We start from the raw sequence: 13,909 nt of genomic DNA on the forward strand, positions 1-13,909 counted from the left end.
AAGTTAACAGTTCTTTTGGCCTGACTATACCTTCTTAATACACTCTTCCTGAAAATTCAGAAGCTAAATAATGAAATGAAAGAAGCTTCTTGTTGAATGACATGTACAAAAACAAACAAGTTGTGTTTCTGAAACACTGATGTCCCCGTATGGCACCTCAAGGCCAAGGTTAATGTTTTTTTTCAATTGTAGGTCAAACTCCAAGGTCAAGATTTCAAAAGTTTTCGTACCAAAAGAAAGGTCTTGTGACAAGGAATACAAATACGAAATATGAAAGCCATAGCACCAACCATTTAGACAATATGGCCAAGGTTAAAGGTGTTCAAAAATAGATCATACTCCGAGGTCAAGGTCATGAGGTCTAAAATATTGATACCAAAGGATAGGTCTTGACACAAGGAATTTATGAGTGAAATAAGAAATCCCTTGCAAGAACTTTTCAAAAGTTATAGACAAGGTTAATGTTTTTTTTCAAATGAAAGTCAAACTCCAAGATCAAAGTCATGAGGTCAAAAAATGTTGGTTTCCAAAGACAGGTCTTGCCACAAGAAATACACATGTGATTATGATAGCTCTTGCACCCACCGTTCAAAAGTTATGTCCAAGTTTAATGCTTTTCAAAAGTACATCTAACCTAAAGGTCAATGCCAAAAGGTAAAAAATGTTGGTATCCAAGAAAGGTCTGGTTACATGAAATACACGTAAAATACAAAAGCTCTAGCACATATCATTTAAAAGTTATAACCAAGGTTAAAGTTTGGTAAACATTTTGCAAAAGTAGGTCAAACTCCTACGTACCAAGGAAAGGAATACACATGTGAAGTATAAAAAGCCCTAGCACCAACCATTCAAAGTTATGGGCAGGGTTAAAGTTTTTGTGGACAAAGAGACAAACAGATTAACAAACAGACAATCAGACGGACAGACTAAAACTGTTCCAATACTTGGGCATAAAACGCGTTGAAAACTTTTAGAAGTTCAATACCCATGCATTGCGATATTTCAGTAGCAGACTACATGTATATAATATTTATCAAACCAAGGTCATTTGAAAAATGTCACAGATACCGTATCATAAAAGTGACGTAGATGTGGTCTGAAAGATAAAAACGTTATTTTTCACACAAATTTAGCTTATAACGTAAGATGTTTTCCGACATTGGAAGCTCATTGGGACAATTATAACCATCGTAAATTTTTTAACTTTATATGGCTTTCATATTTAAGATGTACGATTACCTGTGACAAAACATCTCCGATTGTTTTATGACTTTTGACTTCACGACTTTGAAGTTTGAACTAATTTTCAAACTTAACCTTGGCCGTGGCTTTAGCACATGAAAAAAGGGCTTTCATATTTTACACACGCATTATCCATGGCAAGACCTTTCCGGATGTACTATGATTTATGATCTTGACCTTGAAGTTTTACCTTCATTTCAAACGTAGCTTTTGCACCGGCTTATATATTTTCCATGTGCATTAACTATGATGAGCCCTTTCCGAATGTTTTTGGATTTCTGATCTAATGACCTTGAAGTTTGACCCACTTTGCAAAAATTTTAACTTTGGTCGTAACTTTTGCACCAGAAGATAAGGGCTTTCGTCTTTTTTTTCTTTTTTCTTTTTTTTTTTAACAATTGTATTACCTATGATAAGACCTTTCTGAATGAATCAATGACTTTTGACCTCAAGATCTAGACCTCGAGGTTTGATTGCAAAACACTTATAACCTTGGCCATAACGTATGCACTTAAACATATTATTTCAAAATATATATATATATATATATATATATATATATATATATATATATATATATATATATATATATATATATATATATATATATATATATATATATATATATATTTCAATATGATTGACAGACAAGATAGATACAAGATGCCATAAGTCATTGCACTTCAACCAATAAAACCCCGAAAGCAGTTGTTTTTATTCGATATTCATTTGAATCTCTTGCTACATGTATGATACGTCGTGAACTGTGCTCATATACATACTGAAAAGTATGATTTTATACGAATATTCATTAGGATTGTTTCGGAGATAAGGGATGACGTAAAACTATTTATATTGAAAATCAGAATTCGTTATATATATATATATATATATATATATATATATATATATATATATATATATATATATATATATATATATATATATATATATATATATATATATTTTAGAAAAATCACTGTAAAGCATTTCTTTGCAAAGCGTTATCATAGCCTTGATGTTTGCAAACCCGACTAAACAATCCTGCTTGTTGAAAGATACATGGAAATAGATCCTTGGAGGTTATGGTGACCCACAAAAGACTGAAACATCTTTAACGTTTTTCCAGATCCGTCTGCTGGCCAGCTGACGGTCAGGTTATGATGATAAAAGGCTGCCATATGTAAAGGATATGATTGGACATGACGTATTACACTCTAAACTGAGATCACTTACTTATGGGTTGCGACAGATCCCCCTTTCCGAGAAAGCATCAATGACAAGATTCGAATTAAGATCCAGGGCTTCACAATGTGCTTGCAGTGATATTTCAAGGACGGACGGACAGAAGATCTATTGTGTTGATTTGAAAATCTGAAATAGCATGCATAAAAAGACATACAATATGGTTTCATCATTTTTTTGGCTGAACACCAATTTTCGTTGTTTTTGTTGCCAGACTACGAAATAAGGTGATTTGCAAACCAACAAACTATAAATTTGTGAAAATATATGTCTGTAAAATAGGACAAGATAGCTGTCGGGAAATTCACTTAAGAACAAAATTGTATTTTTGCTTAATCCACCAAATTTGATCCCTACGAATAAAAAAACCCACAGTAACGTGTAAATAAATAAGTAAATAAATAAAATAATTAAATATTGGGATACATGTATATGTGCATCGTGGTTTGATTTGAATGAATAATATTTACTTTGCGCAACAATTAACGTACTAGTATTTATACAGTCTGGATGGAAATAATCGAATTGTCTGTATCATACATATTTTCAAATCAGATCTTATTGATTCTATATGGAATCGGTAACTAGCCATTTTGCTTCAAAGAAAATTCACAGTTAGAGAAGGAAATTGAAATTACACGGCTGAGAGAGAGTCTCTTAATGAATATAGATTGTTCTAAGAAGTATTTCTTTGAACTTATTTATATGATTTCAAGAGAAAAACAGTCCCAATTACTGTATCTTGTAAAATGACTAGTATCAAGAGGAAATGTATCCCATTATTTTAATATTTTCACGATAAACTCAATGAATTGAAGTTCCAGGCTTCTCCTTCCACTAATAAATTCGTATGAACCAATTCCAAAGGAAGAGATGTTTTACCGATTTATTTCACATAAAATGGACTTCTCCACAATAAAGAGTTTATAGCCGAATCAAATTGAACGTGGGCTCTGAATCTGCAGATTTTGTGTTTTTGGGAGATTAAATGTATAATACACATATTGCACAGGACAGAGGAGTGCAACGATATTCAAATAATTGATAGTTCGCTACTTCTCTCCGATAGAGATGGAGTAAACTACAAGCGGGGAGTTTGGAAATTATTTTGCAGTGCAAGATCATGAATAAGTGATGAAATTGATAGAGGTACCATAACATTGCCAGTTTTTAATTTGTATTTATAAGGTTTTTCTTTCTTTTTTAATCAGATAAGCAAGTATTAAAGGTAAGCCTCAGAATTTGTATATAAACTTGTTACGATGGGTAATGATACTTGATCACGTTCGCATAAATTTTCGCACAATCCAGCATATTTAAGTAAAATTGGATATCGCTTTCAGCATCATTCTATTTTTAGAAAGAGAACCATTTGACTCGTTAAATATAAAGTTTCCTGATCTAAGTGTAATACCAGATCACAAATATAAACAGCAGTCGGATTTTTTCCTCATTCTTCTCTCCGCTTGGATTGTTTACCTTCTCCGATAGACAAGGTATAAACAATACACCGCCTCAGCAATCAATCTGGTCTCAAAATAAACATGCAGAGTTTACAAAGATATAAAATCTCCTCTCAGTATAAACAGTACAAAGGCTATACGTCCAATATTATCTTATGGCTAGTCATAATAAAGATGCTCTTTTTGCGGTTTCATCGATGGAAATTCGTAACGGTTGTACAATCTGTAATCAAACTGTAGATAAAGAAAAGGGAATCATGGATGTATCTGTTCTGAATATGAATATCAATCGAAGGATTTAGCAATTACTGATTTTTAAATTATGTAAATATTTAGCAAAAAAGTACGAGTCACATTTAACTCAAAATAAAAGACGTACACCACTGACACTGACACAATTCTTCTTCATATTTGGATATTTTGCGAAGACATTGACATTGACAGCAAACTAACAACTAAACTATAAGAAAAACATTATGACTTCTACTTTTCTATCATCTACTTCCCTTTATTCATGTACCATTATCACCTGCAGGAGTTTATATATGTCCTTCAGTAGATTCAATACTCAAGAGAATGTTCTGTGTTGATAAAACAAGACAGGCTATTGACAAATAAGTTGATGATACAATGAAATCAACAATCTTGTTTAAAATCATATTTCGCTAATTCTATTGACCAATACAATAATACAATGACCATGTTTGCAAATACTATATGTCGTTAGGTCCAGTGATTACTAGGGTTTTTCGTACAAATTGTTCACTACCATCAATCCGTCTGATTGTCAAACTTATGTGATTATTGAGAAAGAGTCATTCATGATATACAGATTGCCTGTTATTTACGAATATTTCAAAGGAGATGGCGAAGAAGGCGTGCAGAATGCCTATAGCTTCAGATCTGTAAAAATCTTAATCAATTCGTGAATTTAGTATTTAGAGCGAAGTTCTCATTATTGAAATTTATGAAATTATGATAAACAAAACTTTTTTGAGGAAATTTTTTTCGGCAAAAATTATTCTGTTATTAAAAAATTATGTGGTATTTGTGAGGTTCGAACCCTAGCAATAAAAATCCTGAGTATCATTTTCCTTTGAGACTAACGCGCTAACCACAAAGGAGTATTCTACTTAAGAATAGTAGTGTGGTCCCTTTTTACACCCTTGGTTTACCGGTTAAATAATAGCATACGGTATTTTGTTTGTTTTCATTGTGTATAACGAAGTATTTCTAACTCAAACATAGTGTATTTATAATGAATAATTAAACAAATCAAAAAATACAAGCCAGTTTTTAACACATATTGCACTAAAAAATGCCGGAACATCCCCCCCCCCCCCCCCCGACTACGTTTTCTCTATTACATGGAAATGGGCGGAGAATTTAGATTAGATACTATAAAAAGAAGATCTTGGTATGATATTTTTCTTTCAGAGACGAATTATATGTTGAACTTCAATATTCATAATCAACTACAAATACAATTTTCTATTTACAAAACTTTGTCAATAAAAGCTATAACAAGATAAACCAAACAAGTCCATGCTGACCGATATAAAACTGAGTACGTTTCAACTGAGAACTAGCACGTTTACTGGGGGCATTTACCGTAACGATGCAAATCCACGTGGCTTGTTATGATTCTAAACAGGTCATAAAGAGGTTAATCGCATGTAAATGAAGTCAGCAAAGAGATTCAACTTCACAATACTTTTAATTAGAAAACATAGAGCACAAGGTTGTTCAACAAAGATATTGTCACTGAACATTTACACATATAATATACACATTATATTTCAAACTCGACTCTGAACAAACCTGTGCTCGGTGTTTACGAGAGCTTTGAAGTGTGTACCTGTCACTGATATCTTTTGATATTCACGAAAATCAGAGGACCCTATCTTCAACACGCAGCTTCGTATGCTGCTTATATCTATTGTTTGACATTTTCAGATGAAGATTCAAATAAGAAAGACATCAGTTAATAATAAAATTTAATTTTTAAAAATTTTAATAAATGTTCAAAATTTGACGAGTAACCGGGGACCACCGATAAGCCTTATTGAGACGTGTTCTTTAGTTATATCTGAGATTTAATTTTTCACTTTCATGTTTGTCGCACCATAGGCACTTCGCTCGCCTTGTTCGCCCATCTTCTTGTGATCCAAAGTTTCTCAGACAAGGTCACTGGAAGAAAAATTTTGTGCTTGGGTCGTGACTTTATATTTTCGTGAAAACTTAAACGTATCAATCTTCCTCTGTAACTTACGTCAAAACAATCTGTCTCCTTCTTTGTGGGGGTAGGGATAAACATTTTTTGATTCCAATGTCAATCCTATTTTTGAAACCTTCCATCCAGGAAATTGAGGGAAAACCCCCCATAAAATTTAAGATAGCTTCCTAATGAATAAGTAGGCATAACCTGGTAGTTGTTTAATTTACTCTTTATGATTAAGACAGTTCTTATAATTTGGTTAATTCATTATATTGATTTTGACAATCGATAGGGGGCAGCATTTGTTAAACTCTCGATCTTATTATCCCCACACAGGTAGTCATGAGATCAAAGGTGATTACCGAAATAAGGTATCTTATACATAGGGATGATCTTCTTAGATATGTGCTTTATTAAATCAATTCAGGGTCATAGATAGTTATGATTGGTGTATTGAGTCATTGCCTTGTAAATCGGTCTCTGGATATGATCAGCTGTTTAAGTTAGCTTGTTTACATTTGGAGACGGGGATGGATATTCAAACAAAAAAATTGATTTGTATCTGAAAAAAAAACTATTTACAATGAAAAATAGATCAGTGATAGCTTTCCCAAAGTCCAGCGTGTTTAATTCTTCAAAAATGTCCTTTCTTGCAACTATATCTATCTAACCTGAGCAGAGAGCTCATATGGCCAATTTTCAATCAAAGATTGTCTTTTTGTCTGTGAACTTTACTTTTCAGCTTCTTCTCACGAGCAACGGAACAATCTTCCACAAAGCATTCATGGATGATGGGGATCTATGCAAATTCAAATAAAGTAACCATTCCGTCTTCCAAGAGGAGAATGGGAGGTAAAAACTTGAATAAAAAGCAATGTTCTGCATAAAATTGTAACGATTTGTTTAGTCAAACAAAAAATAAGTTGTACAGTGCTTATAGATTAAAATAATGGGCTCAGAAAAGAGTCGGACCTCAGTAGGAAATCATTTTGACTGCGTGTAGAAAGGAAAAATCTTTTAAACTGTTTATGAAACATTGCACTGTTGTGGTGGACCAAAAAGGACCTTGTACTTTCTACACACAAGTACTCTAAAGTTGATATTAAAGGACACTGGAGTTCCTCATTGACAATATTTATGTAGTCTTCGGAGACCAGGTCTTCCAACAAACTTTGGAATTCCGATGGATACTAATTGTACTCCTCTACTAGCCGACTTGTTTTTATCTTCCTATAAAGCAGAATTTTAAATCTTCTACAAGAGAAGAAAAAAAAGCGCTTGCTGCATGTGGCCTTCAACTCGACATTTAGATACATCGCCGATGCGTAATCAATTTATTTATTAATTACTTCCATTCATATGCCGACTCGATATATCCAAGTGAACATGAAATAAAAGACATCAGAGAGTCCGCCACTTCTGTTTCAGAACTTTCCTTATCTATGTAGTAATATCCCTCTGTCACCTCTATATGGTTTTTTTACATCTCCCAACTAATTCGATACTAGTACTCAAGGGCATGCTCCGAGTACGATCAAGTTTTAAACCGAAGCAGGCTTCTGACAGATAAATTGATGTTACAGAGATTTCAACAATCTCTTTTAAAGTCAGAATTTTCTAAATTCTATGGTCGTTGTAATGTTGTTGGCAAATATTTCCTATCATTGGGTCGTTTTTTGTTTGTTTGTTTGTTTTTGTTTTGTTTTGTTTTTTGTTTTTTTTTTTTTGGCTGACGTGTTACATACCAATTGTTAAGCCTTTGTTTTTATGTTTTTGAATGTTCCGTCTACCTGACCAGTCAACAGAGGATGTTTACTCCTCCTAGGCATCTAATCCCACCTGTGGAATTTCCAGGGGTCCGTGCTTTATGCCCTGTTCACATATCTGTTCTGTTAAAAGATTATTTGAGACCGATCACTGTTAGCTATCTTCACCTTCTTCACTTCAAATCCGGAGAATAAACAACAATAAAAGTATTACATAGGCCTTACTGAATAGAACAACAAGCCGCAAATATACAAGCAATCCTTCGCATTTAATGTATACTAAGGCCAGTAAGGGTTGTTCCGTCCCTCTGGTTCTGAAATCAGCAACTAAGTAACTGAAAATTCTCACAAAAATGTCACTGAATTCACAATGTAATGTGTATGTACCCGTGCAATTTTCTCCACAGTTCGTCGTATTACTTAATAATATTATGATGAGAAAATTATTAAATCCCAAAAATATTTAAGGAAATGTGAATAAAAACATCAATTATGTATTTTCTTGTTGGAAATTAATACACCAATATATATCAGAACTTAAAAAAAAAACATGCATTTTTTTGACACTTATACAGTATTTATTTCTTCTATTAACTTCAATTCTTATATAATATTTTGTGTAAACAGCATGTGATATCAGTTCTCGGATCATTCCAAAGTTATCTTCATCTAATAACGCATTTGTATTGAAGGAAGTTTAAATGAAAATACACATTTTTCGTCCTTTTATAAGGAGTACATATGCTACATTGAATTTTGGCATTCAGAGAATTTAAAATTATATCAACTATTTACTAGACTTTTTCAGAGACTAAAAACAACACTGCACGTTGGAACATAATTAATAAGAAGCATAGACTGAAAAATTGTGGCTTCCTATGTTTATTTTTATAACAGTATTCTCTTAACGTAAGCAGTTAGTGTCTATGGTATACTTTTCATTTTACATGTATTGTTGGATCTGAACATGTCTTATATTAAGTAATAAAAAATACATATTCTCAGTAAGATACGTGTATAATCTAATGGGCTGCACTATAAAGAAAGTCCCATTCTGTAACTGCTAAATGATTAATCCTAATATAATTTACTCTAATGTAATCTCTACTAAAGCTTTGCCGATTCTGACGAATTAGTGCGTTCCTATCGGACTGTTATTGGTTGCAATAATCAAACCCACTCTTCCACTTCATCACGATAACTTTGAAGTCAGAAATTATAAATCAATTCGAAAAACAAATGAAACTTCTGATAAACGACTTTTGATAACGCAGTAGTCCTAACTGATCTCTTTCATCGCATAATAAACGGAAGAGATACAGTGTATGTTTTGTGTTTTTTTTTTTAAATTTCCGTGACAAATTGTGGAAAGACTATTTCTTGAGATAAACAAAATTATCATTTTCAACTACGGATTATTTATTGTCTTGGATTTCCTCTTGTGGTGTACGTAATTTAATGCCAATTTTTATGCATTTTTCATGAGAAAAGTGTTTTTCTCATCTATATATCATGTATACGAACTTAGTTTGCAGAATATGTTTTTTTTTAATCTTGAACACGTAATGTAAAAATGTCGTGGCTTACTTTCACATCTTGTATAATGTTTAGTAGCCATTCTGTAGGATGCGTCATTACACCCACACGTTCGAGTGTTAAACACTGGACATCGATACACAAGAGTTTACGTTACTAACACTGTCAGATTTACAAAGTACAGGAAACTCTAAAATGCACTCATCTTCATAAAGTTAAAAACTGTCCAAAAAGTAGGGGAGGGGGCAATTTTCCAAAAGCTAAATAATGTGTCCAAAACCTCGAATTTGCCACTGCAAGCTCGACCTTACAGCGACAAAGTGTGTGGGAGGGGGGTGGCAGCATCTAAATGAAGATTACTACAGCAGAATACTGCCTGATATGGTTATATATGTTATATGATATGGTTATATATGTTATATGATATGGTTATATATGCGATAAAAAGCCATAGATTTTGGTAGGAAACGAAATCATCATTAATGAAATAAAGAGGCCTGTTGGCATCAAATATGATCTGAATCACTTTTTTCTAACTAAAAAAAAAAACATTAAAGCTGTGCTAGCACCCTTATTTATGTAGGCTAAAGACAAAAGCTCAACGGAGGCGGGTGGTTGGACAGACGTCATATTGGCAGAGGGAAAATTGTATATTATAACGAGATTGTCTGCTAGATTCCCAGGATCGAGTAAATTTTTTTCAAATGTACATGTATTTATAGTACATATATAGAGACTAATGCTAATATCAGTTCGTCGATATTTGATTTCGTGATTTAAGAAGTATTTAAATGTAGTTGGCTTATATTGAAAATTTAAATTCTGTGGATCTCTTCATACCATGAAAACAAGGAAAATTGAACCCCCTCTAAATTAAATATTCCACGCTACATGTAAATCGAACCCCCTCTAAATTAAATATTTCACGCCACATGTATTTACTAAAGCACATATATCAGACAAAATGAATTTTCCATTTTTATTTCATCAGTACATGCAATAAAAACAAAAATGTCTCTTATAAACATAAAGGCCACCATTGTACATATGAATTTTGACAAGCTATTCACATTATAATTATTACCATTATCATTTTAATAATACATGTACGTGCATTCAAACATGAATTCATTAAGTCTTCCTTTCTTTTACATATCTTTAGAAATTTTTTTTGTCTTTAAATGACCTGAAATTTTTTATTGATAAGAAGAAAAATGTAAATACATGAACATATTCTTCCAGTACTTGTTTAAAATGATGACATTGTACACTTATATGAGAGCTGATGTGTAAAATACAATGAGACATACTTTATATCTCCCCAAAACAAAACGTGTGATTGTGACTGTATGTTATTTTAAATGATCTCATTAGAGAAAGACTATCATAAATGACTTATTATTTTCAAATGCTAAAAGTAATTTTCATGTCCTGATATAGCTATAGGTTATCAAAGATATGAACCAGATACCAGGAATGTTGATCAGATTAGGGTAAGATAAAATGATTACCCCCTCACATCCAGTTTTAAAGTACATGTACATATATACAATATCTATTAACAGCTTTTTTTCCCCTTCTTACTCTTTAGTTTTTGAGTATTTACACTGTGTATATAGCCCCTCTGCATCCAAAGAAATACTAAAACAAAAGAAAATATTTGAACATTTTTATCCCTGCACCCCCCCCCCCAAATTATTAATACCTTATTCAATCAAAGATTTATAAGCAAATACTGGTGGTGCTACATTTGATAAAACAAATACATGTAATCAATATCCAATTGCATTACTCAACCCTCTGGTTTGTAAGGAAAATTCTTTGATTGATATATGAAGATCAGAAAAAGTAGTTTACAAAAAATCAATGAAGTTTTAAACAGAGAAAAAGTAGAAAATAAAAACTACCAGCATTGTAAAAGCAATGAATTTAAAACAATTACAATCATCAAACAGGTATTCTATCATACATATTTTCCACAATTTAATGACAATATAACAGAGGTGGAATGGGATGATTCCTATATACCCAACAACTGAGAAAGAAGAACTGCATGGTATTTACTTCTACAATAATCCCAATTTTCTGACATTTCATATTCCTAATCAACATTTTCTTTAATTGCTGATATTTTTAGCACCAAACAATACAATGTTACATTGCATATCCTGTTTTTACAGGGCTCCATGCTATGTTCATCCAATTTCTATATTTTTGGTAATATTGATGTTTCCTTGATAAAATGCTCTTGGCTTTTTTTATGTCACAAATATTAAATGTGTATAATTTATTAATTAAACTGTTAATTGTCATCAGTAAATGAGACTGTCAGCATTTGCTGACCTTGGTTTCTTGATTTTGTCGATATTCTTCAACACCAGGTCATGGAGGCTTGCCTGAAATAACAAATACAATCTGAGGTCTTAAACATGGAATATTTACAGCAACTTTTTTTTTAACAAAATTTTGTCCATGATAACTGTACATGTAAAATAAATGTTTATCCTCTGTCCTACAGAGACAAAGGATCCTGCAGCATTTACTAGGAACTTCTATAATTAATATTTATAATAAAGAAAGACGTATCTTAGTATATTCTACTTGTGTTCTAAGTCTAATTGAAATCAGACCAAAACTGTAGGAAGAGTAATGTTTCACAAGAATTTCACAGAAATTTCTATTTTTAGTAACCATGGCAATGCCGTTTGTCACAATAAAAAACCTGATATACAGAATTATGTTTCCTAGGATAGTTTACATGTGTACCAAGCCTTATTTTAATCAGACAAAAACTTAAAAGGAGTAGCATTTTGAAAGAATTCCACAGAAATTTCTGTTTTCTATATATAATTATATATATATATATATATATATATAGTAACGAAAGGAAACTAGGATTAGTGAAATAAACAAGAGGCCAACGAGCCTTAACAGTCACCTGAATATCATGAGTTTTTTAAGCTATGATCACTTTAGCCCCCAGGACACAGGCACTTGTTTTGTATATGGGCTCACCCCCTTCTTCTTCTTTCCACAAGATACCTAACTCAATTTCAGGCACCCCCGCTTCAAGCTTGTATTTTGTTTATATATCAATCATTCACCTACTTTATAATGACATCGTTTGCTTCGACAGACTTTTTTCTTGTCAATTAAATCATTTCAGACATCTCTGGTCGAGCCTCTTTATTGTAAACCACTCATTTATTCCTCTAAAATTACCACCTTACATAATAAGACTTTAGATGGGATACAAACTTCCAGTTAGGGTTATGAACGTAGGATAAAACCAGACTTTCAAGTATTCCATTCCGAAAAGTTCACTTTTCACATTCATCAGATTTTCTTAATATCAGCATGATTTTATTATCTGGGCCCATACATTATTGTCCACATCTAAGGAAACTTACGTAGTGGTTCCTGACTTCACAACAGATGAGGCGTAGACTGACGTATTCTTTTTCATCTAATTCCCTCACTGCTTGTCTGTAGTCATCCTTTGATTTAATACAATCATTATAAGTAGGTACGAAGACGTAAAGGTAAAAAAAAAAAATAATTAAGGGGGCTGACTGGGGTTTCGATCCATTCAGGCAGTGTATTTTAAAAAAGCATTTTTAGGCTTTTAAAGCAATAATTTTTAACAGCTAGGGTTTATAAAATTTAAAAAAATTAAGAAAGCAGAGATAAAAAAAATTTTATTTACATTTTTATAAAAATGTTTTTTTGACCATTTTGTAACTACTAAGTAGATCGACATTGATTTTGTGCATTTGTGACATTACGATAAATTGCATGAAGTTATTAAAAGAGGTTTCACAAAAATTGCTATATAAAAGAAAAAGTATAAAATATATGTTCTTGAAATTTTAACAGGAATTTAAAAATCTCAAAAGTTATTTTTGGTTATCATCTGTAAAAATTCTTAAGAATGTTAAGTGTCTGTCATATTTTGTAGACTTTTAATGACATGACTTACAATGTGTATGTATTTGGCCACCTTAGATATGAGTATGGCCCGTTAGATGAAATGACTATGTGTGGGTACCAGGCCACCATGGAAATGAACTTGGCTTGTGAGATTAAGTGGCATGACTTACAATGTGTGGGTATTTGGCCACCTTAGAGATGAGTTTGGCCCGTGAGATAAAGTATCTGGACACCTGGTCCAGGTAAGAAGCTGCCTCAGTCTCTACCTGTCTGGCCTCTCCCATTGTTTCCTCCTAAAATAAACAAAAACAAAAACAAAACTAGGTCAAAGTTTGTAATTTTCATACAGCATATAAAAATTTGACAATTCTAGTCTTTCTTTTCTTTATTAGCTAATAAATAGTTCCTGTCCCAAATAGCATCATGCATATGCCAGACTTGTCGAAATCTGTCGGTCCTGTCAGCAAGGCCGGTAAAAATTTGTCTGGACTGATAACTTTTAAGAAAAT

General features: G+C 32.4%; 1 protein-coding gene across 1 annotated transcript in view; it reads right to left on the reverse strand.

Annotated features, from left to right (window-relative positions):
* Positions 1-11,150: 11,150 nt before the first annotated feature.
* Positions 11,151-13,909, reverse strand: part of LOC133188479 (proteasome activator complex subunit 3-like) — a 28,684-nt gene continuing 25,925 nt past the window's right edge. Inside the window, exons 8-10 of the mRNA XM_061323932.1 lie at positions 13,571-13,693; positions 12,881-12,967; positions 11,151-11,866 (exon numbers count right to left, since the gene is read on the reverse strand). Coding sequence (XP_061179916.1) covers positions 11,783-11,866; positions 12,881-12,967; positions 13,571-13,693 — 294 coding nt within the window. The 3' untranslated portion in view covers positions 11,151-11,782. The remainder of the gene's footprint in view (positions 11,867-12,880; positions 12,968-13,570; positions 13,694-13,909) is intronic.

Source organism: Saccostrea echinata, unplaced genomic scaffold (assembly GCF_033153115.1).
Source record: "Saccostrea echinata isolate AGI-Se365-2 ecotype Australia unplaced genomic scaffold, CSIRO_AGI_Sech_v1 ptg000016l, whole genome shotgun sequence".
Classification (NCBI taxonomy): domain Eukaryota; kingdom Metazoa; phylum Mollusca; class Bivalvia; order Ostreida; family Ostreidae; genus Saccostrea; species Saccostrea echinata.